Source organism: Pezoporus occidentalis, unplaced genomic scaffold, assembly GCF_034315485.1.
Source record: "Pezoporus occidentalis ecotype Australia unplaced genomic scaffold, CSIRO_AGI_Poc_V1 ctg68, whole genome shotgun sequence".
In the NCBI taxonomy this organism is placed as follows: Eukaryota; Metazoa; Chordata; class Aves; order Psittaciformes; family Psittacidae; genus Pezoporus; species Pezoporus occidentalis.
The window spans coordinates 2,596,418-2,619,099 of record NW_026916030.1 but is presented as its reverse complement, the minus strand read 5'-3'; the positions used below and the strand labels follow the sequence as shown (position 1 = coordinate 2,619,099).

The window sequence follows — 22,682 nt, the reverse complement described above, 5'->3', positions numbered from 1 at the left end:
ATTTTCATAACTTTATCATATAGTTACTTAGCAATTGAGATAAAAGAACTAAAAGAGTGAAGGCTGACCATGAATTCAGATGCCATTCAAGGTAGTTTTAGTACTGTAAAGGCAACAAATCCAATTCTTTCTATGCTTTTGGTCTTGTTCTGATACCAGCGTATCCGTCTTACCTAGAATGTACACGGTGTGTAATACATCTACATTGCTCTGTGATGTCTACAGGATCAGCGCCTGTCCTTTGTTCACATGATGGGCCTGATTCTGTTTGCACTGAAGAATTCCATTCTGGAGCTCAGTAGTAGCAGAAGTAGGCTTCCACCTCAATTGTGTATTGCTTTAGGTCATTCATGGAGTATGTTTTGATTCACTACAATAACTAGGATATTACCAGTGGTGTGTGATTGGTAAAATGGAGATGTTTGGGAAAAGACCTCATTCAGACAGCCAGAATGTTTGCTTTTATAACCCTAGCCATTTCTTTTCCATTGTAGTGATGAGAGGAAGGAAGGAGAGACCTGGTGGGTTTCTGCCTTGGCTTCTTTTGCAGTGTGGCTGTAATTGCAGGTCTTGGTACCCTCCCCAGCTAGATGGCACCTAAATGTTTTGAAGAGTTGTGTTTTCTGCCTGAAAAGCAGAGCTCCACAATCACCTGCAGAGCTCTTTGCGGTGCAGCCCGTCATGCTAGGAAATGATTGAGAGCCTGTGGAGCGCTGGGTTTCTTCTCTGGAGCTTTGATTGTGACAACTTGATAACTTCCTTTTCTCTTCCTGTTTCCCTCAGCCTTGTAAAGCCCATGCGACACTATACAGTCTTCCTCTCTGAGGACTCTTCTGACGATGAATTTCAGCAGGAAGAGGATCCTGTCTCTGGCTTCTCTGAAAACTTTTTCTTCTCTGCTCCTTTTGAATGGTCTATCCTTTATTTTTCTGTTGTATTCAGTCTCCGAATGATGGTTTTGGCATTGGTCAGGGTGCCTGTTCCTGGGACTCTTGGAAATGCTCCTGCGGTCTCTGTACAGCACTTGATGAATGTTCAGCATTTCTCCTGCTTGTCTGTTTGAATATTTAGTGGCATGCAAAAGCATACTCCTGCATGAAACACTACACAGCGATGCAGAGTTTATGGTTTCACATCAGCTCAAGCTCTGTGGGATGTAACCCTTCCTCTTGCCCTTTGTTGCAATGTGCTGCTTGTGTTCCTGTCCACACCTTCTGCCATCTGGGCTTGTGCAATGCTCATTGTGCTTTCTGGATTGTCCTTTGAGCCTTATTGCAGTGCAGTCACCAGCTTTTCCTACTTTCACTTGTTTGATCCCAGCCTCTCTGTTCTATCAAGTACCACGTCCTCAGTGATGATGGGGATTCACCATGCAGATGTCCTGTAGGGGTTTTGCATACAGTCTGACCTAAAATTATTATATGAAACAGGAAGCATTTTTGTTGGGTTTACTCACTGTGTTATTTGCATCCAGCATTTTAATTTGCAAATTCCCAAACCTCTGTAACTTAGTCTTGCCTAGTTTTGTCCATGGTGCTGAGAAGCTTGGCCATATTGGAGCCACCAGCCTGTGAGAGCTATGCATAAGCATTGGCTGCAGAGCTCTGCCCCATGCTGGGGGAACAGGAGCTGACAGGCAACACTCTTTTACCTGGACAGTCTTCACAGGAGCCTGAGCGTATTTCTTTGAGGTGAGAGTAACACTGGAGGTGCACAGGGACTCACGTGTAGTAACTACCTCTTACTGTGTATTTGAACATACCAACCCTGAGGCAGTCTTGAGCTGAGGCCTTACTGATTGTCATCCAGAGGGTTGGTTCTTTCCTAATCTCACCTGCTCAAGGATTTCTAGGGAGAAACCGTGATAAATTGCATGGAATTACACTCATGCTTGTAATAAATGCTGTTATTGGCTTGACCAGAACCTGTAGAAGAGGTGCAAGGGCACTGTGAGCCACTGATTCAGAGGTCTGTGTGATGCCAGATCCAGGTGGTTCCAGGAGATGGGACTGTGCCCAGCCACATCAGAGAGCTGGAGCTGAATGGAGGTGTGTTAGACTGGCTGGAAAAGGAGGCTGCTGGTTGGATAGCAGAGTCTCTATTTGCTAAAATCCATTGTGTGATGCAGAAGGCAGTTCCAGGACTGACAGGGAAGTGATGGGCCTGCAGCAGTTGGACATGGGGAGATGGACAAACAGGTTTAGTAGCAAAGGGATGGAAAAGTGTTCCCACTCTTGTGTTTGGGGTGGCAGGGGCCAGGCTGCTAGAATGGTTTGTTTGCAGAATATTCCTCAGGGTTTTTGCAGTATGATCTGTAGTGCTTAGCAGCTGAGCACGTACTGTGGGAGAGACTAAAGATACAACCAGGATTTGCAAGATTGCCCTCTTCCTAAGGACACGTACCATCAGCTGTCTGTTTGTACTTGCATCATACATTCTTGTGTTGCTAGCTGAATGCCTGCGATACGTGTTGATGAATGACGATGGGCTGTTTATAAATTTGCATGATATAGATGTATTATAATAAAATAAGGAAAGAGGAAGCTCCTTCCATAGTGTCTGTTTTTGCAGGTCTCACAAATATTTTCTTTTAATTGAAACCTTGTTTAAATGCCACAGTAAAACTGGCTGCCAGTCAAATGTCAATCACCACAGATACGTGTGGCACTTCTAGTTATTAATTGGCTGCACATTATGCTGCTGTTCTCTGTACACAGAACCAATATGCAAATCTGCTGGTGTTCATTTTTTGCTGAGGTGTGTGCAAGGAAAGCATCCCGCGAACTCGGCCTCGGCTGTAAATGTAAAATAGGTGTCTCCATAATGGATTGTGTTGTTTCTTGATAAGATGACACCAGTGTAATCATTGGAACTCTGCACAGTGTTCCCAATTATTGCAGGAAAACACTGAATTATGTTCTGTGCTGAGTTAGCTTGGAGCAGGAGAATGGCAGTGCCTGCAAATCACAGGGAGCTTTGCTATGTGCCGGCTCTGACTTGCTGTGTGGAAGGGCATGGGAGCAGTGGTCTGCTGAGGGGGGTGGTGCCGAAAGGGAGAGCTGGTGTCCAGTTATTCCTGCTCCGAGATGGAGATCCTCCCTCAGCCTGTCTGCAACTGCATGATCACAGCTTTCCTCTGAGTGCTTCCCATTTCTTTATCCTTTCTGAAAACCCTCAAGCACCAAGTCATCTGTGTGTGTTCTGCCCTTGGTCACTGCTCACATTCATGTCGTTCCCAAGGCACTGGAAACTCTATTTTGCCACCCAAAATCCTTTTGTGAAGCCATCCAGCTCCTTAGTAAATACTTGTTAAAAAAAACAGTAATTAATTAGACCGTCATTGGCAACCTGATTTTTGTTTCTCCCCAAGGCCTCAGCCATACCGGGCCCTGAAAGAATCCGACAGTGCTGATGGGGAAGAGGCGGGCAGCCCAGAAAAGTCCAAAGAGCCTCTGCCCCCGAGCCCTCTCCTCTCAAGCAAGGCCGCAGAAGTCAACCTCCTTGAAGACATCTTCCCAAACTTAGAAGTAGAAACACAGCCTCAGCCTCTCAGCCAAGCCAAGAGCCTGGAAGACCTGCGGACTCCCAAAGAAGAGGGGGATCAGCGGTGTACATTTGATTACCAGGTTTGGCTGGGGTTTCGTGTGTGTGCTGGGTTGCACAGAACCAGGGCTGGCTGTCTTTCCATTATTCCATCCCTGGCAGTGTTCAGGGTCAGGTTGAAGGGGCCTTTGAGCAACCTGGTCTGTGGGAAGGTGTCCCTGGATGTGGCAGGGAGTTGGAACTAGGTGAGCTTTAAGGTCCCTTCAGCCCAGACCGTTCTGTGATTCTCTGAGGAACCTTTTCATATCATTGAGTAGATGCATCCATTTTCCAGGCATTTGTTCATGTGTCAAAATTCATCTCTGGATTAAGAAATTACTGGGATGGGACTCAGTTATATGACAGTAACTTTTTCCAGTAAAGCCTCTCAAGAAGGAGGTGTCTGCCCTGCTCCTCAGAAGGTGTTTTGTCCCCTGGGTGTCACACACAGTGATCTCTGAAGCTGATGCTTTGCAGTGAGAAAGAATACCTGGGAAGTTTCAGGTCCCCTCCAAACTGTATGTTTTTTAAATGACCTTCATTCATTCTGGCCAGTTTGGTCGAGGTGTCATTTGAACAACCCAGATTGTAGAAGAGAGATTCTTCATGAGGAATTTCACTGATTATGTGCAGCTTAGAAAGTGCCAAACTAAATCAGAGTCTGAGATCTTCATGTGACATGAAAGAAGAGAATGGCATTTCCACCTTATAATAATACTTAATTTAGTGTTACATCCAGGTACTTCATTTGACAGCTTTTCCTTACAGCAATTAAAGCTTCTCAATTCCCATACCTCAGATAAGGTACGTGCTCCTTACTTGGCTAACAACAGATGCCACAATATGTCATAGCTGAGCAGCTTGTTAAAGGCAGAGCAGAGTCCTGCTTCTTATGTCCTGCCTGTCCTCCTAGACTGCATGTGCCTTCCCTCTCCAGTGTTGGCAGCCTGTGGGCAGATCCTCTTCCACCCATAGCTCAGCAGCCTGGCTTTATGCTTCTTTATGCTCTGTGTTGTGAGGACATCAGTGAAAGTTAACGTATTTTTTTATGCTTTCTTCAAGAGAATGGATCTTGGCGTGTCTGAGAGGAACAGGATTGTGCCACCCATGAAGCTGTCTCACCCTTACAACAAGCTGTGGAGTATGGGTCATGATGACATGGCTATTCCGACCAAGTATTCCCAAAGCTCACCGGAAAGGCCCTTGACTGCACTTGGTAACATGCCATCCATCACAAGGAGACCCCGGAGCAAAGACAGCATCTTGGCCCCTGCAGAAAAGGATGAATCAAATCCTGCCATTCAAGGGAACATCACCATTCCTAGGCCACAGGGAAGAAAGACTCCTGAACTGGGGATAGTGCCACCACCACCAGCACCCAGGGCTTCCAAGCATCAGACTCCATCTGGGCCAGCAGAAATTCTCACCCCAGGACGTAGCCATTTGGTTTCAGATCTTATCCCAGAGCCCTTCGGAGCTGGTAGCATGTCCTTAGACTCTGAAATCCAGCAGTCTGTAAATTACTCCTCTCGTCCGTCTCAGCTTTTGCCCAGTGCTACCAGCACTGCTGAGATGCTCCGGCCTGTCAAGGTGCAGACAGAAAACACAGGTAACGAAAGCGACTACCTTCTTGATCTACTGGATCCATTAAAAACAGCCAACTGGCAAAGCAGTGGCCCACAGCAAGGGCCCCGCAGCCTGCAGAGCTCAGCTGCTTCACCTTCTGCAGCTGGCTTTGCCTCGGTGGCAAGTGACTTTGTGCCTACTCCAGCTGCACCATTTGTCCAGCCACTTGGTTATCCTTCCCCAGCACCTCCTTTTTTACAGCCATCTCCTAACCCATTCACACAAACAATGCCAGGAGCCCTTTCGGTGTCTCTAGTTAGACCCCCAAGGGGCTCTTTTACCCCCTCTTTAGGTCACGCCTATAGCTCTAGCTTCATAACCCCTAGTTCAAGCTTCTACCCACCACAAAGACCTCAACCAAACATTTCAACGCTCTCCATGCCAAACTTGTTTAGCCAGGCTCCAGCCGTGCCACCGGCGAGCTCCTTACTGCTGCAGAGCCCTTCTCCTGCAGGCTCTCTGCAGCCAGCACGTCTGAGTGGTCCTTCTAAAACCAGAACGTTACAGGTGGGCCAGGCCAGCTCAAAGGTAGATCCCAAACAAGCACTATCTCTCCTGTCTAACGAACCCCCTTTGATCCCTGCCAGGCCAGCTAAGGGCTTAGAGTCAGTGTTAGTGTCCTCAAAATCTGAGGAGACAAAAGATCCATTTGAAGATTTGCTAAAAAAGACAAAGCAGGACGTGTCATCCGCACCAGGTAAGGTTGAACAGCTCCGAAAGCGATGGGAAACCTTTGAGTAACGCTCCCGATGGCTTTTGATGTCCCTTTGGAATTGACAGAGGATTCTTTGGGTTTTTTTGAGCCAGCATAAAACCAAACGTTTCTTTCACAGAAGGCTGAACCAGGAGAGCTGCAGGACCATCACTGTGCTGCAACTCACACACGAGTGCTTTTGGCCCAGAGTTCCCCCATTGTCCTGTTCCCTGCAGCTGCTTTCCTTACTCTCCACCACTGGAAACCCCCAGGACTTGCACTGACCAAAGCATGAGGGTAGTGGGATTGGGTTGGGTTTGGTTTTCCACACAAAGCTTCTCAGACAACACTGCTGAGGCAGAAGTTGCTCCTTCCCTTGTATTTGCAGTCCTTGGCGCAGGCGGGAGCTTGACATGGCACGTACACTGGTGTGTTGTTCCCACAGGGGGAATGGTGGTGAGTTTTTCCCGTGTTACACAATAACCAGAATCTTTTTGCTTTCACGTGTAAAGAGCAGCAAAGCAGCCCAGCCCTGTGTGCTGCACGGGGTGCATCTGTTAGCCTCTGAGTTCGCCCTGTCTCGAAATGCATCTGTTCATTTAGGTTACAATACTGGATGAGCTTTCATTGCAGACTTTGGATTTCCTCCCTGGTATACTGAGAGGTAACAGGGACTTCTCTGGTGCAGAGGTGTTGTAAGTCCTTGTTGCAACAAAACCATGGCACAGAGCAGTTGCTCAGGGTTTGGTCCTGCATCTCTGTTGGGAAACTGGAAACACCAGCAATTGTTTTAATTTTGGGGGGTTTTGTTTGCTTTTGTTAAATCCGTCAGAAAATAGAGGCCATAAAGAGTATCCTAGTTCTTATATCTGTGTATGTTAATATTATATATAAATGCTATAAATGGCAGTATATGAATGGAATGTAACAATATCTTACTTGGTTATTACAAACAAAAAAGAGAAAAAACTTGGGGTATGACAGTTCCCAGCTCGTGAGTTCGTGTTAGAGGCCAGTGTGTGGACACGCCGGCAGCGCGGCGCAGGAATACCCGCGCCTGCCTTGGAATCAGGGGTTGGATCTGGCCTGCACCTGGCTCTGCCAGCCTGTCCTGCAGTGCTGAGACCCGTTTGCTGGTACAACGCGACAGGGACTGGATGAGGAAATGGACTGTGAGGCCAGGAAGGACAGCCAGGCCCTGGGAAGTTAACGGGTACGTTCAGTGGGATTTTCTGAGACAAAAGTATTCTCCAGAAACGTCACCTTCATCTCGGCATCCCTCCAAGCTGCTGTCCCTGCAGTGAGCATTGCTGGGTTCATTCCGTGGTGCTTCTTCGTTTCGTTTTGTATTTGGGCACAATCTGCTGTAACCCATGTTACTCTAGAAGAGGTAATCACATCACCATTAGCCTTTGATAAAGGAAACCATTTTGGACACGGGGAAATTCTTGTAAAGCTTTATCCGATTTCCAATGTATCTATTTTAGTCACATAATCTTGGGAGTTTTCTTACTCAGTGTATGACGGTGGCTGTCTGCGATCGAGTCTGACGTGCCAACAGGCTGGGGGAGACTCTAATCTTACATGAATACTACATTTCTGTACAGTGCTGTTCCTCTGACGAGCCACTCGCTTGGGTTTGTATTTTCCTTTTGTGTTGGAAGACAGATGGTTTTAGTATTGCATAGTAAAATATTAAAAGTCTCCGATAAGAGCTCCACTTGATTTTATACAGTTCAGACTATGAACGGTACCTGTAAATTCAGGCTGGAATGTCAGCTCTCCTGTGCTATGAACCAGGGGATAAAACTGTCTTGGTTGTGGTGTGTATGTGCAGGCACCAGGAGGTTCCACACAGGATGTGCCACTGGAACTGCACATTGGTTTTCATTAATAGTTTTAATGTCACACAGAAACGATAAACTGAGGAGGCCTCCCACGTGCTCAGGTAATTCTGTATCATTGCCCATCTCTGGTCATTTTACTCTGCCCATGTTATACAGTATTTTATGCAGTGCTTTTTTAGACAAACAAGCACACTTGGGTTTAGTTGTTGAGTCAGTCTGAGGCACCAAAAAGCATTAACACTTCAGTAAACGCATTAATCACCCTTCACTTGGGCTTGAGGGGCAGGGGGAGGTTGGACACCCCTTGAGGTTTTATAAAAACTGAAAGGAACCAAATGTCCCCGGGCAGAATTTAGTGTTTTATTTAAAACCTCAGGAATTCCAAATGCGATTCACTCTGGATGGAACCCAGGTGTGCTTGTCTGGGGATGGAAAATGGGGCCTTTTCTGATGTAGAAATAGTTCTGGTGGTTTTTACCAGCCTGGATCAGTGTTTCTGATCTGCGTCAGCTTTCAGCTTTCTCCTGCATTCCCCATGGCTGGTTGGTGAAGCTTTGCCCAGCTACAGCAAATCCTCAGCGTTCTGGCACAGCTGCTGCTGCACTGATGGCACGACCAGGCTTACGTCCCATTCACTCACAAGGTCAGAAACGTTTTACACACAGGCATTGGAAGCTGTGGAGATACCAGAACGTTGCTGCTGAAGACCCCCTCGTTCCCTTAGGTTTTATCTACAAGGGGTTTGTGATTCCCCCGCCCATACTAGGGGCTATTTTTTAATAACTTGCAATTAGAATCCAACATCCAGGTTTGGAAATCATTTGGGTTTTTTCCACTTCGCTTGTAATTGTTGGAATTTAACACATGGATGGATTTAAAATGGGAAGTGGTGCTTGCAGGAGCTGCTGCCCTCCCCTCCTGTCCTTTGGGAATGGCATCATGGTGATGGTCCAAGAGAACTTTGTGGCACGGGGAATGGCTGCGGTCCCCTGCACAGGTCAGAATCAGCCATTTCCTTACTCTTAAGCAACCACAGAGTCAGCGGAACTTTCATTTTTAACCAGATTTTATTGTAAATTTCCGTGAAGGACATTCTAATCTTTTTACAAATTACAAAATTTACAAAAGAACCCAGGCTGTGGAACCGCAGCAGCTGCAGTTCTGTGAAAAAACAGAGTCCAAAATTAAATATCAAAAGGAAGTGAAGTTCATCATTGAAAAACCGCCGACTTTCATAAATTATCTTGCAGAAATGCTCAAGACACTGACAAAGTCTTTTAACACTTTTCTAGTACTGGCTTTGGGTGCTCGACATGGACACGGCTGCTCTGCAATCCTGGGACGCGCTGGAGCAGGACAGACCCTTCCTGCTGCCGCCCTGGAGCTGCAGCCACCTCCCTGCCTGCCATTACCTGCATTTGGCTCTGTATTGCAGAGGGGGTTGTAGCTGCTTGTTGTCCTTCAGGCTGTTTCAGTAGCTTAACTACAGTTCTGTAACAGCATCCTAGTTTTCTTCCCAAATACAGGCTGGAGTAACATGGCCTCATTTAGATCCTGTCGCTGCCTTTGGTTTTCCACAATTTAAATGGAAAAACTGGAGTGAAGCTGGAAGGTAAAAGCACAGGCCCCGACCTGGAGGCGAATCAGGTCTGCGGGTGCAGAACCCAGAGCCGAGGTGAAGGTTCTGTGGCTGATTGTCATCAACCAGCTTGTAAGTTGGAATGGAATGAAGAAAACCCCACCTACCACTGCGATGCAGCGAGGGCGGCACAGGTGCGCTCAGTCCTAGCCCTCTGGGGTCAAAGCCACCCTTCCATGGGGACAGGGTTGGGTCAGGGTGGTTTTTTGTATCTCCAGAGGCAGCACAGGGCCTGCTCCCCTGGAACAGTGCCGCCTCCTTCAACTTGTTCATCCTCTGGTGGCACAGACGCTGCTGAGCAAGGTGACCCTCACCTTTTTCCTAAGGCTGCAGTGTAACTGGTTCCAGGCAGCAAGGGAGTGACAGGGGGCACTGCCTCTATTCCACAGCTGTGAGAGACCTTCCTAAAGAGCATCTGGAAACTACACAGAGCAACAAATTCATCGGCAAAGTACCAGCAGTGTTATTACTAATAAATAAATAAAAATGAACTGAAGTTAGGGCATTTCTTTGTCCTCTCCAACCCCTCACCAGAGCAGGGTCAGCACCTGCTCCTACAGAGGGAAAGGCTGTATTAGAGGAAAAACAGTCATTGTCTTCTTCTACTTTCCAAACTGTTTCTTCTCATCACCTGTCAGTCAGCAGCTGTGTGTGCTGCAGCGCTGGTCCTGAGCAGTTGGGTGTACTCCTCCCTTTACTCAGAATTACAGAGAAAGTCACAGCTACAGCAGAAATAAAACCAAACCAGAACAATGTTTTCTTCCCATCAGCGGTGAGGAGCAATGGGGGCAGATTCACACCCTGCTGATTAATGGTGTTTCAGGGATTAAAAAGCAGCCACTGTTTGCTAAAATACTTGTGACTGATAGCTGTAGTAATTACCCTGACACACCAATGATTCCAGACCTTATCTGGCCTCCTCTGCTGCATGTCTTTCCCCAGGTGAAGAAAGAACAGACTCCGCAGCTACAACAGACACAAAGGAGAGGTGACACCACAAAATAAATACTCGTTTTAGGGCAGTGTGCCTCACTACCACACAAACCCTGGGTTTGGGTTAAAGGACATTGTATTAGTGAACTAAATCTCATTCTCCTGTACTGACAAGCCCAAACCTGCCTGTCTGAGAGGAACAGGAATTGGCTCTTTCCTGCTCCTTACACAAACACCACAATGTTCAAACCTTCAGTCCCTTAGGAAGGTCCATTCTGCTGTCATGCTTGTGCAGTGCCTGCCCCTGAGCCGGCTGTGCTCCTGTCATCAGCCTGGTACCATCACCCAGCTCACCAAAGGAAGTGATCCGTTTATCAACATACAAACATCCTCCCTGCAAAGAGGGTTAACACTGTAACTGGCAACTCGCGCTCAGAAAGGCACTTAGAATACTCCTGTGGTTTAGTCTAGGCCTAGGAGAGGTTTTAGTAGACGTGCTCGGTTTCACACAGTGGTACTCAAGTTCTCATGTCACAATGTGCACTCTATAGTGATGGAAGGACAGCAGCAGCTCTAGGAAACACCTCCAACCAGCCAGTGACCTCCTGCAGAAGAGGCACAGGCACACAGGTCTGAAACCATCCCATTCTTCACATTATTTCTTAACATGGTGTTTAATTCGCATTAATTTGACCTACCTCACGTATCTGCAGGTGCCTTTCACGGTGACCACGTGCCAGAGGCAATTGCTGCTGGCCTTGCTCTCTGGTGACATGCAGCACGACCTTGTGACAGTGAGTCTGTGTCCCCACTCTGCCACCACAGCCATGCTTTCCTCCCTCCCCTCCACATTTTCTTCCCCTCCCAACCTTTACTGGCAAATCCGTTTTACACAGTTATTGATGGGATGAGCTGCAATAACCAAGCTCATTCAAGCAGCTGAATCCTCCTGCAAGTAGCAGCAGGCACGCGCCAGTAGCCTATGAAGAAGCTTAAAGCATTACAGACCTGGCCTACAAAAACACATCCCATGACCTAAGACAGAGACGCTGTTGTGTGACCTCAGTTCTCAAATCAGCCGCTCGGTCGGGGGCATCTTGATGACGTTCCACATTTCCACTCGAGCCCCATCTTTTTCCTGACGGCTCGGGCTGTACGTTCCCTGAGTTGCTCTCCTCCTCCTCATGACAATCGCCGTGGCTGCAACCACTGCCAGGAGCAGGGCAGCGCCTGCAACCCCGACTGCTCCCACCACGGAGGAGTTGCTAAGATGGGCCCACACTGGCTGCTGCGGTAGAACAGGGGGTTAGAGCTTCCACACGGCCAGCGCTGCCTTTCACCCTCATCCCGTTCCCCAATGCCTCCCTCTGAGCTGCACTGTGCTGACAGCAGTGCCAGACAGGAGCTTCCCCCACCCTTCACTGTCCCCTCCCTGTCACACAAGAGGCCAGGGCCTGCAGAGCACCCTGGGAACCCTTTCCCTGCTCCCCCACGAGCCGCAAGTTTAGCGAACGGCCCAAAACGCGCCCAGTTCTGGCCGCGGTACCCGTGGGAATGGCTAACAGCCATCGCTCCATAGAACACGGATCTGCACAATGAGTTCAGTCATCCTGGCAGATCCCTGTGCAGGGTGGCTGTGGCAGGGCAGGAGGTCTCAGCTGCTGTTGCTGTTGAAGGCTGCTGGTGCAACCCCACACACCTGAGCTGCGAAAGCTTCGAGTGTTTTTCAGTTGACAGAAACAGACCAGTACAGACAAACCAACCTTAAACACCCTCTACACAACGCTCCTTAAAGGCATATATAAGATCTGAATCTGTAAATTAGCACCTAATTTAACCCTGCCATTGAAAGCAGATGTAACTATGCCACTGCTGCCCCAAAGGGGTAATGGAGCCAGAGCCCCTCCCCAGCCCCTGAATGGCTGGAGGAGTCCATGGGGCAGGGAGGGCAGAAGCAGAGCCTCTCACAGAGCCAGTGCTCTGCACTGACTTGGCTCACTGAAACCCGCTGGAGCAGCCGCTGCCTGCACACTCTGCCTGGTCCTTCTAAGTCCACGTCTTCATCACCACACACGCCTTAAGAAAACTGGGATGGGGTGGTTCTGCTGCTGCAAGTGCTGGAAAAAGGTCAAGGTCAAAGCAGACCTTGCAGGTACATCTCCTTGTCACTGCAGGGCCTATATTAACCGCTCTTCAGGTGGCACCTTTAGGACACTGTCCATCTCCAACCGTGCTCCTGCCACTTCTTGCTGACTCGGGCTGTAGGTTCCCTCTGATTGGCGCCTCTTCCTTGCAGTGAGAATCATGAATATGAGACCAATACTGAGTAGCAGTAAAGAGCCACAGGCTACAGGGACAGCTACTTCAATTAGTGGGGAGGGGAAGAGAGCCCCTGGAGTCCCTTTCTGTAAGAGAAATTAATGGAGAAACAATGAAACTCCCATGGTTACAATAACTGCAGTCGAAGAACCCAAAATGGTCAGATTAGGGCAAAAAGTTTTCAGAGAAGCAAGGGTACCCTGTACCTGAATGGGAAAGGACAAGGAAGGAACAAGGGTCTGAGGGCACCTGCACAGAGAATGTTCCTGTCCCTGCTTTAATCTCTCAGCAAAACATGTTCAAACCTGGCATTAAAAATAGCCCATTATTAAAAACCAAGAGCAGACCATAATAATAATAATGGGCAGAGTGAACAAGATCCGTTGAGTTCATACTCAAAACTTCTCACCAAGGCACATATTTGATGTCCCCACTAGATAAAAATGCTTGCAGACAACTTGTAGAAGGAAGGGGAAGTACATGGATGGGAGACAGAGATGATAAAAGGGCCAAGTACTGAGGAGAGAAACCTACCCGAACACACGCGCTTTAGGTTCTGGTGGGATTAAGAATGTGCAGAACACAACAACAAAGAATGAAATAAAACTGTGGCATTTTTGTCCTTAAAAAAGCTTTAAAATATTTCTTACTGCTAACACACACTAGTATCTGCCACCTTGGAGATCAAACCAGAATTCCAGCTTATTTCCATCATTTGCACGCCTTGCAGCCTATGCTAATGTCACAAAGCAATGCAGCTCAGGAGGAATAATCCCCCAGTACCTGGAAGCCCTTCTGCCATTTTCACACGATTGAAGCTCAAGTGGATGCTCTGAGCCGGCCAGAAGTCAAGGATGCGCTCAGGGTTAGTTCTAGCTTTGCACAGCATGCACAGGGTTAGTCACGAGCACCAACAGGAGAGGCGTTTCCAGCAGCCCATCCCTGCTGCTTGGTGGTGGGAGGGAGAAAGAGTGAGAGCACAGCTTCCACAGGTGTGTTCACAGCACCCCCAGCCAGCAGCCATGCCCTGTCCTCCTCCCTGCCCCGCCAGGCCCTGGCCTTTAAAGAGGGAAAAGACAAGACAGTCCTGCAAAAAGCACTGGGGAGGATGAAGATGGAAACTAGGAACCCATAAGAAGTGTCCTGGGACAGAGGAGAAAGATGCCTGAAGGAGTCTATGCATGCAAACTGGAAATGTCAGTGACCCCCTGGCACATGCATTACAGAAGCCTCAGTAACAGCAACAGCAGCAAACCCCGCCGTGGCGCACAGGCTTGTCCATGCAGTTCGGGTTAGTACATTCCCAGGTTACCAGACAAGCTACCGCTCCATGCAACAGCTCCACAGAGAAAAAGCAAGTCTTACACACTGGAGCCTAACATGCAACAGCACTGCAAGAGAAAAGTCATTTCCCACTTCAGGTTTCCTTGGTACCAGCTGATTTCCCAGTGGTGCTGGCGTGCAGGGGGCTGTGGCATGCAGGCAGCCTCAGTGTTCCCCACAGCTGGAATTCTGCATTCTCAGCAACATGGTCAAGTGAAAGGTGGGTTAGAACCCACCTGTGGCAGGGGGTTGGAAGTGGATGACCATTAAGGTCCTTTCCAGCCCACACCACTCCATGATTCTATGATTCTAAGCCTTACAGCTGCTGCACCTCACAACCCAGTTTGGGAAACCAGAAGGAGCACAAGCGAAAGGAAGGGCTTACGTTGATGTCGCAGCGCTCTCCGGTGTAGCTGGCACTGCACAGACACTCGTATTTGTTCTCAGAGTCCTGACAGGTGCCTCCATTCTGGCAAGGGTTTGGCTCACACTTGTTTATGTTAATTTGACAACTGGAAAGGAAAAGCACATTGGAATTAAATGAGGTTTGTCACGTGTGTGTTTGTGCCACAGAACACAGGATCACACAGGCTGAAATGGCCTCATTCATTTGAGAAGTTCCTGTTGCACGTTTTTCAGGTGCTTCCTCCAGGGTTCCAACAACACTGAATTCCTCCCCCTTCATCCGATCCTCCTTTTGTCATGTCTGTATGACTGAAGCCAGTTCGGGTCCCTAGCACAGTTAATGAATTCTCATGAGGCTCAGAACTACTTGGAAGCAGTTCACACTGCAAGAACTGGTATTGTCAGCAGGATCATATCAAGCTGCCTCTTGGTAAAACAACAGCTCATACAGTTTTGGAGCAGTTGTTTGAATGGCAAAAGTGCCAGAGGAGGAAGCACTGAATCTGCTCAGGCATCCCCTTGATGTAACAACTGGAGCACCAGCTCCTCTGCAGGCATCAGAGAACCAGCACTTACTTCCTTCCAGTGAATCCCGGCTTGCAGGTGCAGTTGGCTCCCCAGCTCTCACTGATGCACTTGCCACCATTCAGGCAGGTGAAGTTCTTCCCACATTGCTCAGGTGGGAATGGCCATCTGGGAAAAACAAGACAATCCCTAAAGCAACCAGGTTCTGGGGAAGGTAAAAGTGTATTTGGGCTGGTGAGGGCCACAGCACAGCCACTGGTAGCTGTAAGGAAGGAGTCTGACACAAGTGGACATGGGAACAGTCTCAAAAATCACCCATAATACCAGAGCATTACTTTGAGCACACCCAGAGAACACGCAGGAGCTGTGCCAGCACTAGGGCTTTCCTCACGCAGTTGCTTATTCTTGCTGATGAAAACAGAAGCAGGATTCTGTTGGAATGCCAAACGGCAGCACAGCAAGGCCACCAAGGCTAACACAGGTACCAGATAACTGCACCAGAATGAAGCAAGAACAACAGGGAATTGAAGCTGGGTATATCACGTAACTGAAGCTCAGCCGTGTATTTGTGTCAATGTTCAGTTTGAACAGGCACAAGTATATGGAAGTCTCAGTAACATGTTGATTCCTACCTCCTTTACTGATATGAGGCATACCTTGGTGACTAAAATATGCTGGATTTTTGCCATACTAATACAAATGCTATAAATATAGACTTTATCAAAAAAACCCAGCCCTCCTCCTGACTCCATACTGATTTCCCACCAGATTCTACATGAGCTCCATGGAGGGGTCAGGAAATGTGCACTGCTAAGCAGTGCAGGCAGCAGGTGATGGGTAAATAACCTTTTTCCTCCCAGTCCATATTTGATAAGGAGCAGGATACTCAAACACACATTTTTTCAACCAGTACACAGAAACAGTGCCTGCAGTCTTAGATCCAATGACAAAATACAACCAAGCCCTTTGCTGAAGGAATGCTGTTAGTCAGTGTAGGAGTGCAGATGTATTTTTATCTAGTATTAAAGGAAAGTATTTGTCAGGGTCAGGGTTGTTTTCAAAGAGGGAGTAGCAATGGGCATTTCCATAAATAACCAGTTAGGAACTCCTCCTACAGGTCAACTCTAGAAACCCAGCATCAAAGCTTTATCAAAACCAGCATTCTCAGCAGAGATCAGACTGTCCCCCTACTGCCCTATGCCCAGGAACCCATTCCCTGGCACCACTCTTGTCACTCCAAGACATGCAATGCACCTGGAATCTAGAATACAGGACTTGCACTTTAAACAGCTCTGAAATGTGGCAGGGGGCTAATCCACAGGAAAAGGAAGGACCCTTATCCTGGATGAGACTGAGCACCTGACAGGGAGGATTCGGACCTGGACAGCACCTTCCAATTCACAGCACAATTCAGGTGCTTCACCTACCAGATACTTGCAATGAGAAATTTTCCCAAAATAAAAGCCCAATTTATGTGCTGCACCAAACCAACCAAGGCACTTACTCGCAGCGAGGTCCTGAATAGTGAGGAGGGCACTTGCAGGAGTAGCCATAAACCCCATCGATGCAGGTAGCCCCATTCAGGCACTGGTGCCGCACGCAGTCATCCACGTTGATGTCACACCTCTTCCCAATGAACCCCCGGAAGCATTGACACTGGAAATCTGCTACTTCATCAACACAGTCCCCATGCACGCATGGGCTGGACTGGCAGTCATCAATGTTAGCCTCACAGAGCAGCCCCCCCCAGCCAGCACTGCAGGCGCAGCTGAAGGAATTGAACAAGTCCTCACAAGTGCCAGCATTGAGGCAAGGGCTGGAAGCACAAACATCAGCACCAGTGCAGCCCAGCTGGATGGTCCTTCTGCTGGACTGCTGGAACTGCTCTGCCTGGGGGTACGAGAGGTGGCCAGTGAATGGCAGGTAGATCCCCCCGATCCTCACTTGTCCGAGGCAGCCGGTGAAGTTTTCAGCTACAACAATGAGCGCGTTGCTCTTCAGGAAGTCCAAGTTCCCAGCAGTTCCCTGCAGAGTCATATTAACAGAGTCATCCAAACGAATGAGCCATCTGGAAGAAAGGGCAGATGGCTCTTCCATGGACACAGAGATGCTGTGCCAGGCACCGTCCGTGATGGAATTCTGACTCAGGAAGCTGACACCTTCGATGCTATTCCCACTCCTGATGTCAACAAGCAGGGAAGAGTTCTTAATGGCTATCTGGAAGGAATCCACTTCTTCCACAGCCCAAAGCAAAACAGCATCTTCATCCCTGGTTCTGAAGTCCACATGGAGGCTGCTCAGAGTTCTAGTCACTGATGCACTGCTGGTAAATTCAATTGCAGCATAACTATCAAATGTTGCATTAGACAGACCTAGAAATAAAAAGGGTGGGGTAGAGCATAAGGGATTTGAAAGACAGTTGGTGTCATGTTGGAGACAGACCAATGGCAAACTCCTGGCATGTTCTCTCCTTAAGAACCATGTAAGCTTAGTGTGAGTAGGATTACAGCCCTAGCTGCTGGCATCCTTAAAGTCCTTCCTGTTTACAACTGCACCTCTAATAATAATATCCAGCTCTTGTGCAGCAGTTTTTACTCAGCAGTCTCACAGCACTGCACAGAAACACTATTCCCCTTTTACTGCTAAAAAAACTACAGCATAAGTCACATCCAAAGCTGCTGAGACAGGATGGTGGAGCTGGGAACACCCCAACACCCAAGTTCCAGGACACTTCCTAGCCACTAAACATCCCTCCCTCCACATCAGGGCATCACTAGCCAACTAGTCTCCTTATTTTCTATGGTTCTGTCTTAAGAGAGAACTCAGATACACCTGCAACACTGAACTGGTCCTGTGTGGTGAAATAACCCGAGAGTCTAGAAACGGCTGAACCTTACAGAGATTACAGACAGTGAACACTGGAGATTTTACCATCAGATAAGCAGGAGAACAGTACTCACACACGTATCCTGCTGGAACATCTACGCAGGCGGTAGCTTCAGGACAAGGGTCACTTTCACACCAGACTCTCTCTTCACAAAATTTCCCAGTGAAATTTGCTGGGCAGCTGCAATGGAAATCATTCCAGGTGACAGCGCATGTGCCCCCGTTCTGACATGGTTCAGACTGAAAAGCAAACCAGCAGAATTTAGAGGCAGAGTAATTCCTCTTTGCATCTAAGAGAATTTGGTAGAAGGAAACGTGACAGCAAAGATTAGTACAAGCAGGGCTTGAATCAAGAAAGAAGGGTAATTAAAACTGACTCAACAGCAGCGAAGAAAGCATAAGGGTCTTTCCATAAAAAATTCCCAAAATCCTTCCTCTCCCTGGGTGCACTGGTGCTGATGAGATACTCCCCAGGCAGAGTTCCATCAATCTAGAAAAGATCAAAGCACTAAAGCAAAGGTGAGAAACAGAACAAACAAGCTGCAATGCTCCTGGAAAGTTCTGTCACTAGGAGGACACACCTAATACCAGAGGCATGGCAATACGTTACAGCACCATGAGCAAGAGGGGCAGAACTAGGGAGTATGGTCACCCCACCTTCACGCGTGGTGTGAAGGAGAGGCAGCTGCTCATCTAAGAGCACTATGGAGACAGTTCATTGAACTGTCCTTGCTGAAGCAGCAAATTCCTGGGAAAAGAGGTTGTTGTGCAATTGAAGCAGGAGGAAGGGAGGAGCTGGAAAGGTTACTGCTGTGAGGCTGGAAACTGGAACAAGTGTGCGGGCTCAGCAGAACAGAGATAGGCCACATAAGAGCAGGACTGCCCAAGTTCCACAAACTATAAAAACTACAGGGAAAACTTGGTGCTAAAATTGTACGTAGATTATTGAGTGACAAAGGAGCACACAGGACTATGTGTCCTCCAAAACTTAAAAATAACCATCTTCCTGGTATCAGCGACAGTCGAACTCTTCTGTAAGCACAGAACTATAATAAACAACTGCACGCATGTAGAGCCAAACAAGAGGCATCATACCTTGCAGGTGTTATCAGAGATGCAACCGTTCACCAGATTACCACTCTGAGTCCTACTGAGCTCCTGTGGCAGACTGTAGTTCTCAACATGAAGAAGCTGTATTTGGTGGCTGTTCAGCTGGAGGTCTTGCAAACAGCCTTTAAAATAACCTCCCCACATATCTGCATTGTCTGGATTAGGATGCCCACCAATATACACTTCATAACCAGCTAAAAGAGGTCTTGCTATGAGCTGTCCCAGCTCCACACGCACGTCTGATTGGTGAGCAAAAACAATTCCTCCTTGGAAAGACAGAGCTACCAAATGTCTTCTGCCATCAACCAGGTTTTCTGGAAATGTCACAGTATCTGCAGACAACATCTGTATCCGCAGCCTGCCATTCCTCAAGTACACGGTGAGGCAGGGGGCAGTTTCACTGCTGAACTGCAATAGCAAACCGTTAGGTTTCCGAGTCCGAATGAAAAAGGAGATGTTGAAGTTTGTACCAAGGCTGTCAGAGAGGCTGAAAGAGGCAAAGCTGGTGGAATTCTCTAGGCCAAATGTTGCTGCCGGGCGCTCTGGAAAAGAAAAGAAACTCACATCAGCTCAGTGGCAAGGGGAATGCAGCTGGCACAGGGATATTCTAAGCAGCAACTCTGTATGAATGTGGCAAGATCATTCTTCCCAACATTTTCAACATGGATCAGAGTAATTGTGCTCTCTCCCCATACAGGTCTGTTAAATTAAGTAGGCGAATGCACCCTTGCTTTCTCTGGAAGGCATGAATTCAAGCACCCAAGTCACGGAAGAGGGAAACACAGGTCTGGCAGAGCCCTTGCCATGTAGCAGATTGACTCAAGGACTTGTAAACTACAAATCTGCTTTTAAAATGTGTGAATTTGGTAACAGCAGAACCACCTTGTCCTTGCCATGCTTTGGGCTGAGGGGTGACACAAAAAATTGAGCAGGATTACTGTAAGCCTTGCAGGAACAAAAGAAAAATGCAAACAGATATTACTTTAACTCAAAATTGTCAAAGAGCTTCCTTTAACACTGTGTTTTATCTATAAAGAAATACATTCTTCTTCATCCTCAACTCTGAAGCTCAAGATCAACTTTTCACAGTAAGACAACTTCCCAGACATGCTGCATTCACATAGATCTGATACAAAGATAAAGTCAGAGCCTCTGGCTCAACAAGGAATAACACCTGCATCACAAACTGACAATCATTCCTGCAGGAGCAAGTGACAGGGAAGGGATCAATGAGAATTTTATTCCCAGGGGGGTTTGCTTTAGTTTTCTCACTGGTCAAGTACAAAATACTGCTTCCAGAGCTAGCATCACTGCTTACCCGGTATCTTTAATGCTTATCCAGTATCTTTAAAGCATGGGGTGACAGAGGAGCTGGCAGATGTAAATCACATGGCACTTACCATATGAGCAAGCTGGGCCTCCATAAGGCCTGGAACAGTCACACCTGTAGGCTGCCCAAAGGTCCACGCACAGCCCTCCATGGAAACAGGGCTGGGAGAGGCACCACTCAGTCCGGTCACAGCCCTGCATCACTGGGGAGGACTCGCCCTGAGGCAGGTCCGCTGGGAGCACAGCTTCAGTGTCTACCTGCAAGTCCTCCATGCAGCCAACAAAGCCTTGCTGGCTATGTGTGTTGTTGGCCATTGAATCCTCGGCACCTCCCACATACATGTTCAGGAAGGTATGTGGGACCAAAGCAGTGCCATGTGGGACAGGAGAGCTCTTCAGGCAGACACCTGCATCACAAGAGTCATGCCAGAGCTTTAGCTCCATAGTGCTGTGCAGAACAACTTCGACTTTATGCCATTGGCCATCATCAACTCTCAGTCCCTCCAGGAGCAGCAGGTACCAAACATCCTCCTTCTTCAGTCCTGCATGCAGAATGCCATCATAGAGCTCCAGGAACAAGTATTCAGCTTCATGGCCTCGGTAAAAAAGGATAGCGCTGGGCAAGGTGGTTCGGAACCGGAGGGACACGCTGGCAAGCTGATCTCCTGCTACGTCCCTCCTGCTCTGATTGTTCACGGGCAGCTCAATGAGGAGATACCCTCTGGAAGCAAAGGAAAATGTTGTTGGTGTTGAGCATGTGGCATCATAGAAACCAGGCTGGCACTGGCACAGGTGGCCATGGCTCTCAGCTTGGTAGGTTGGGATGCACAAGGCCTCATTTTGGCAGTCATGCGTCTGGCACCCAGTGAGCTTGACAGAGCAGTTCTTCCCTCCCCATATAATGCCATCCTGGCTAGGGGCACAGTGGCAGGTATAGTCAGCAATGCCATCCTCACAGACAGCTCCATTCTTGCAGGGACCCTCCTCACACTCATTGATGTTAACAGCACATTCCACACCTGCGAAAGAGATTTAGAAATGGGATCTCACTGCAGGGGATTGTGACTCCCTTTCCCAGACCAAGCCTGGCAGGCACAGGCTGCCCTCCAAGCCATTCTCTTCAGGAAACCACCGTGAACCAGAGCTCCCAGCAGGAAGCCTCACGATCACTACATAGTGGCCTACCACTGACATAAGAGCAAAATAACCCCATACTTCTGTGCTGCCCTCCAGATGCTGCAAAGAAGGGGCTATTTAGAAAACTTCAGCCAGTTGGCCCCCATCATCCACAACAGTCCTCTCCCAGACAACCTCCAACACCACACGTAACCAACATGCAGAGGACCTTAAAGAAATACAACAGCACAGAGAAGGATTTTATGCTTCTTTCATAATAGATTTGCTATGTTGAAACTCAAATTAAGTCTATAGATCTGACCACATCTACGGGGGTATGATATAATAGGCATCACAGAAACATGGTAGGATGGCTCCTATGACTGGAGTGTTGGAATGGAAGGTTACAGGCTCTTTAGGAAAGACAGGCCTGGCAGGCGGGGAGGGGGAGTTGCCCTTTATGTTAGGGATAGGCTGGAGAGTATGGAACTCTGTCTGGGGACAGGGAGTTTGTGGGTCAGGGTTAAAGGGAATACAGCTATGGGAGACATTACTGTGGGGATCTGTTACAGACCGCCTGATCAAGGAGAGCCTGCGGATGAAGCACTCCACAGACAGATAGGAAAAGCCTCACGCTCGCAGGCCCTTGTTCTCATGGGTGACTTCAACCACCCTGACATCTGTTGGAAGGACGGTACGGCCCGGCACAAGCAATCCAGGAGGTTCCTCGATTGTGTAGAAGACAACTTCCTTCTGCAAGTAATAGAGGAGCCGACAAGGAGAGGTGCCGTGCTTGACCTCGTGCTCACCAACAGGGAAGGGCTCGTTGGAAACATGACTCTCCAGGGCAGCCTTGGATGCAGCGATCATGAGATGCTCAAATTTGAGATCCTCGGGACAGTGAGAAGAGCATGCAGCAAGCTCACTGCCCTGGACTTCAAAAGAGCAGACTTTGGCCTCTTCAGGAACCTGCTTTGGAAGGTTCCATGGGATACAGCCCTAGAGGGCAGAGGGGCCCAAGACTGTTGGTTGATATTCAAGGATCACCTGCTGCAAGCTCAGGAGTGTTGCATCCCAACCAGAAGGAAGGGCAGCAGGAGGGCCAGGAGACCTCCTTGGATGGATAAGGAGCTCCTGAGGAAAATTCAAATGAAAAAAGAGGCTTACAATAAGTGGAAGGAAGGACAGGTGGCATGGGAAGAGTACAGGGATGTTGTCTGGGAAGCTAGGGACCAGGTTAGGAAAGCTAAAGCCCAGTTAGAATTAGACTTGGCTAGGGATATTAAAGATAACAGGAAGGGATTCTACAGGTACATAGCAAGTAAAAAACAGACTAGGGAGAATGTAG

General features: G+C 48.2%; 2 protein-coding genes across 16 annotated transcripts in view; one reads left to right on the top strand and one right to left on the bottom strand.

Annotated features, from left to right (window-relative positions):
• DENND1A (DENN domain containing 1A) overlaps window positions 1–6,756 on the top strand; it is a 189,512-nt gene extending 182,756 nt beyond the window's left edge. For 3 of the 6 annotated variants that reach the window (XM_062641011.1, XM_062641010.1, XM_062641012.1), the window contains 3 exons: window positions 784–912; window positions 3,371–3,626; window positions 4,645–6,756. In XM_062641011.1, coding sequence (XP_062496995.1) covers window positions 784–912; window positions 3,371–3,626; window positions 4,645–5,949 — 1,690 coding nt within the window. In that variant the 3' untranslated portion in view covers window positions 5,950–6,756. The remainder of the gene's footprint in view (window positions 1–783; window positions 913–3,370; window positions 3,627–4,644) is intronic. The other 3 variants (XM_062641014.1, XM_062641013.1, XM_062641015.1) reach the window with 1 other exon arrangement.
• Window positions 6,757–8,797: 2,041 nt separating this feature from the next.
• Window positions 8,798–22,682, bottom strand: part of CRB2 (crumbs cell polarity complex component 2) — a 66,841-nt gene continuing 52,956 nt past the window's right edge. For 7 of the 10 annotated variants that reach the window (XM_062641005.1, XM_062641000.1, XM_062641003.1 and 4 more), the window contains 7 exons: window positions 20,290–21,237; window positions 18,875–19,431; window positions 17,854–18,019; window positions 16,398–17,265; window positions 14,945–15,061; window positions 14,349–14,475; window positions 11,832–12,726 (listed from right to left, as the gene is read on the bottom strand). In XM_062641005.1, coding sequence (XP_062496989.1) covers window positions 12,499–12,726; window positions 14,349–14,475; window positions 14,945–15,061; window positions 16,398–17,265; window positions 17,854–18,019; window positions 18,875–19,431; window positions 20,290–21,237 — 3,011 coding nt within the window. In that variant the 3' untranslated portion in view covers window positions 11,832–12,498. Of the gene's footprint in view, window positions 11,610–11,829; window positions 12,727–14,348; window positions 14,476–14,944; window positions 15,062–16,397; window positions 17,266–17,853; window positions 18,020–18,874; window positions 19,432–20,289; window positions 21,238–22,682 lie in introns of those variants that run through there. The other 3 variants (XM_062640999.1, XM_062641009.1, XM_062641001.1) reach the window with 3 other exon arrangements.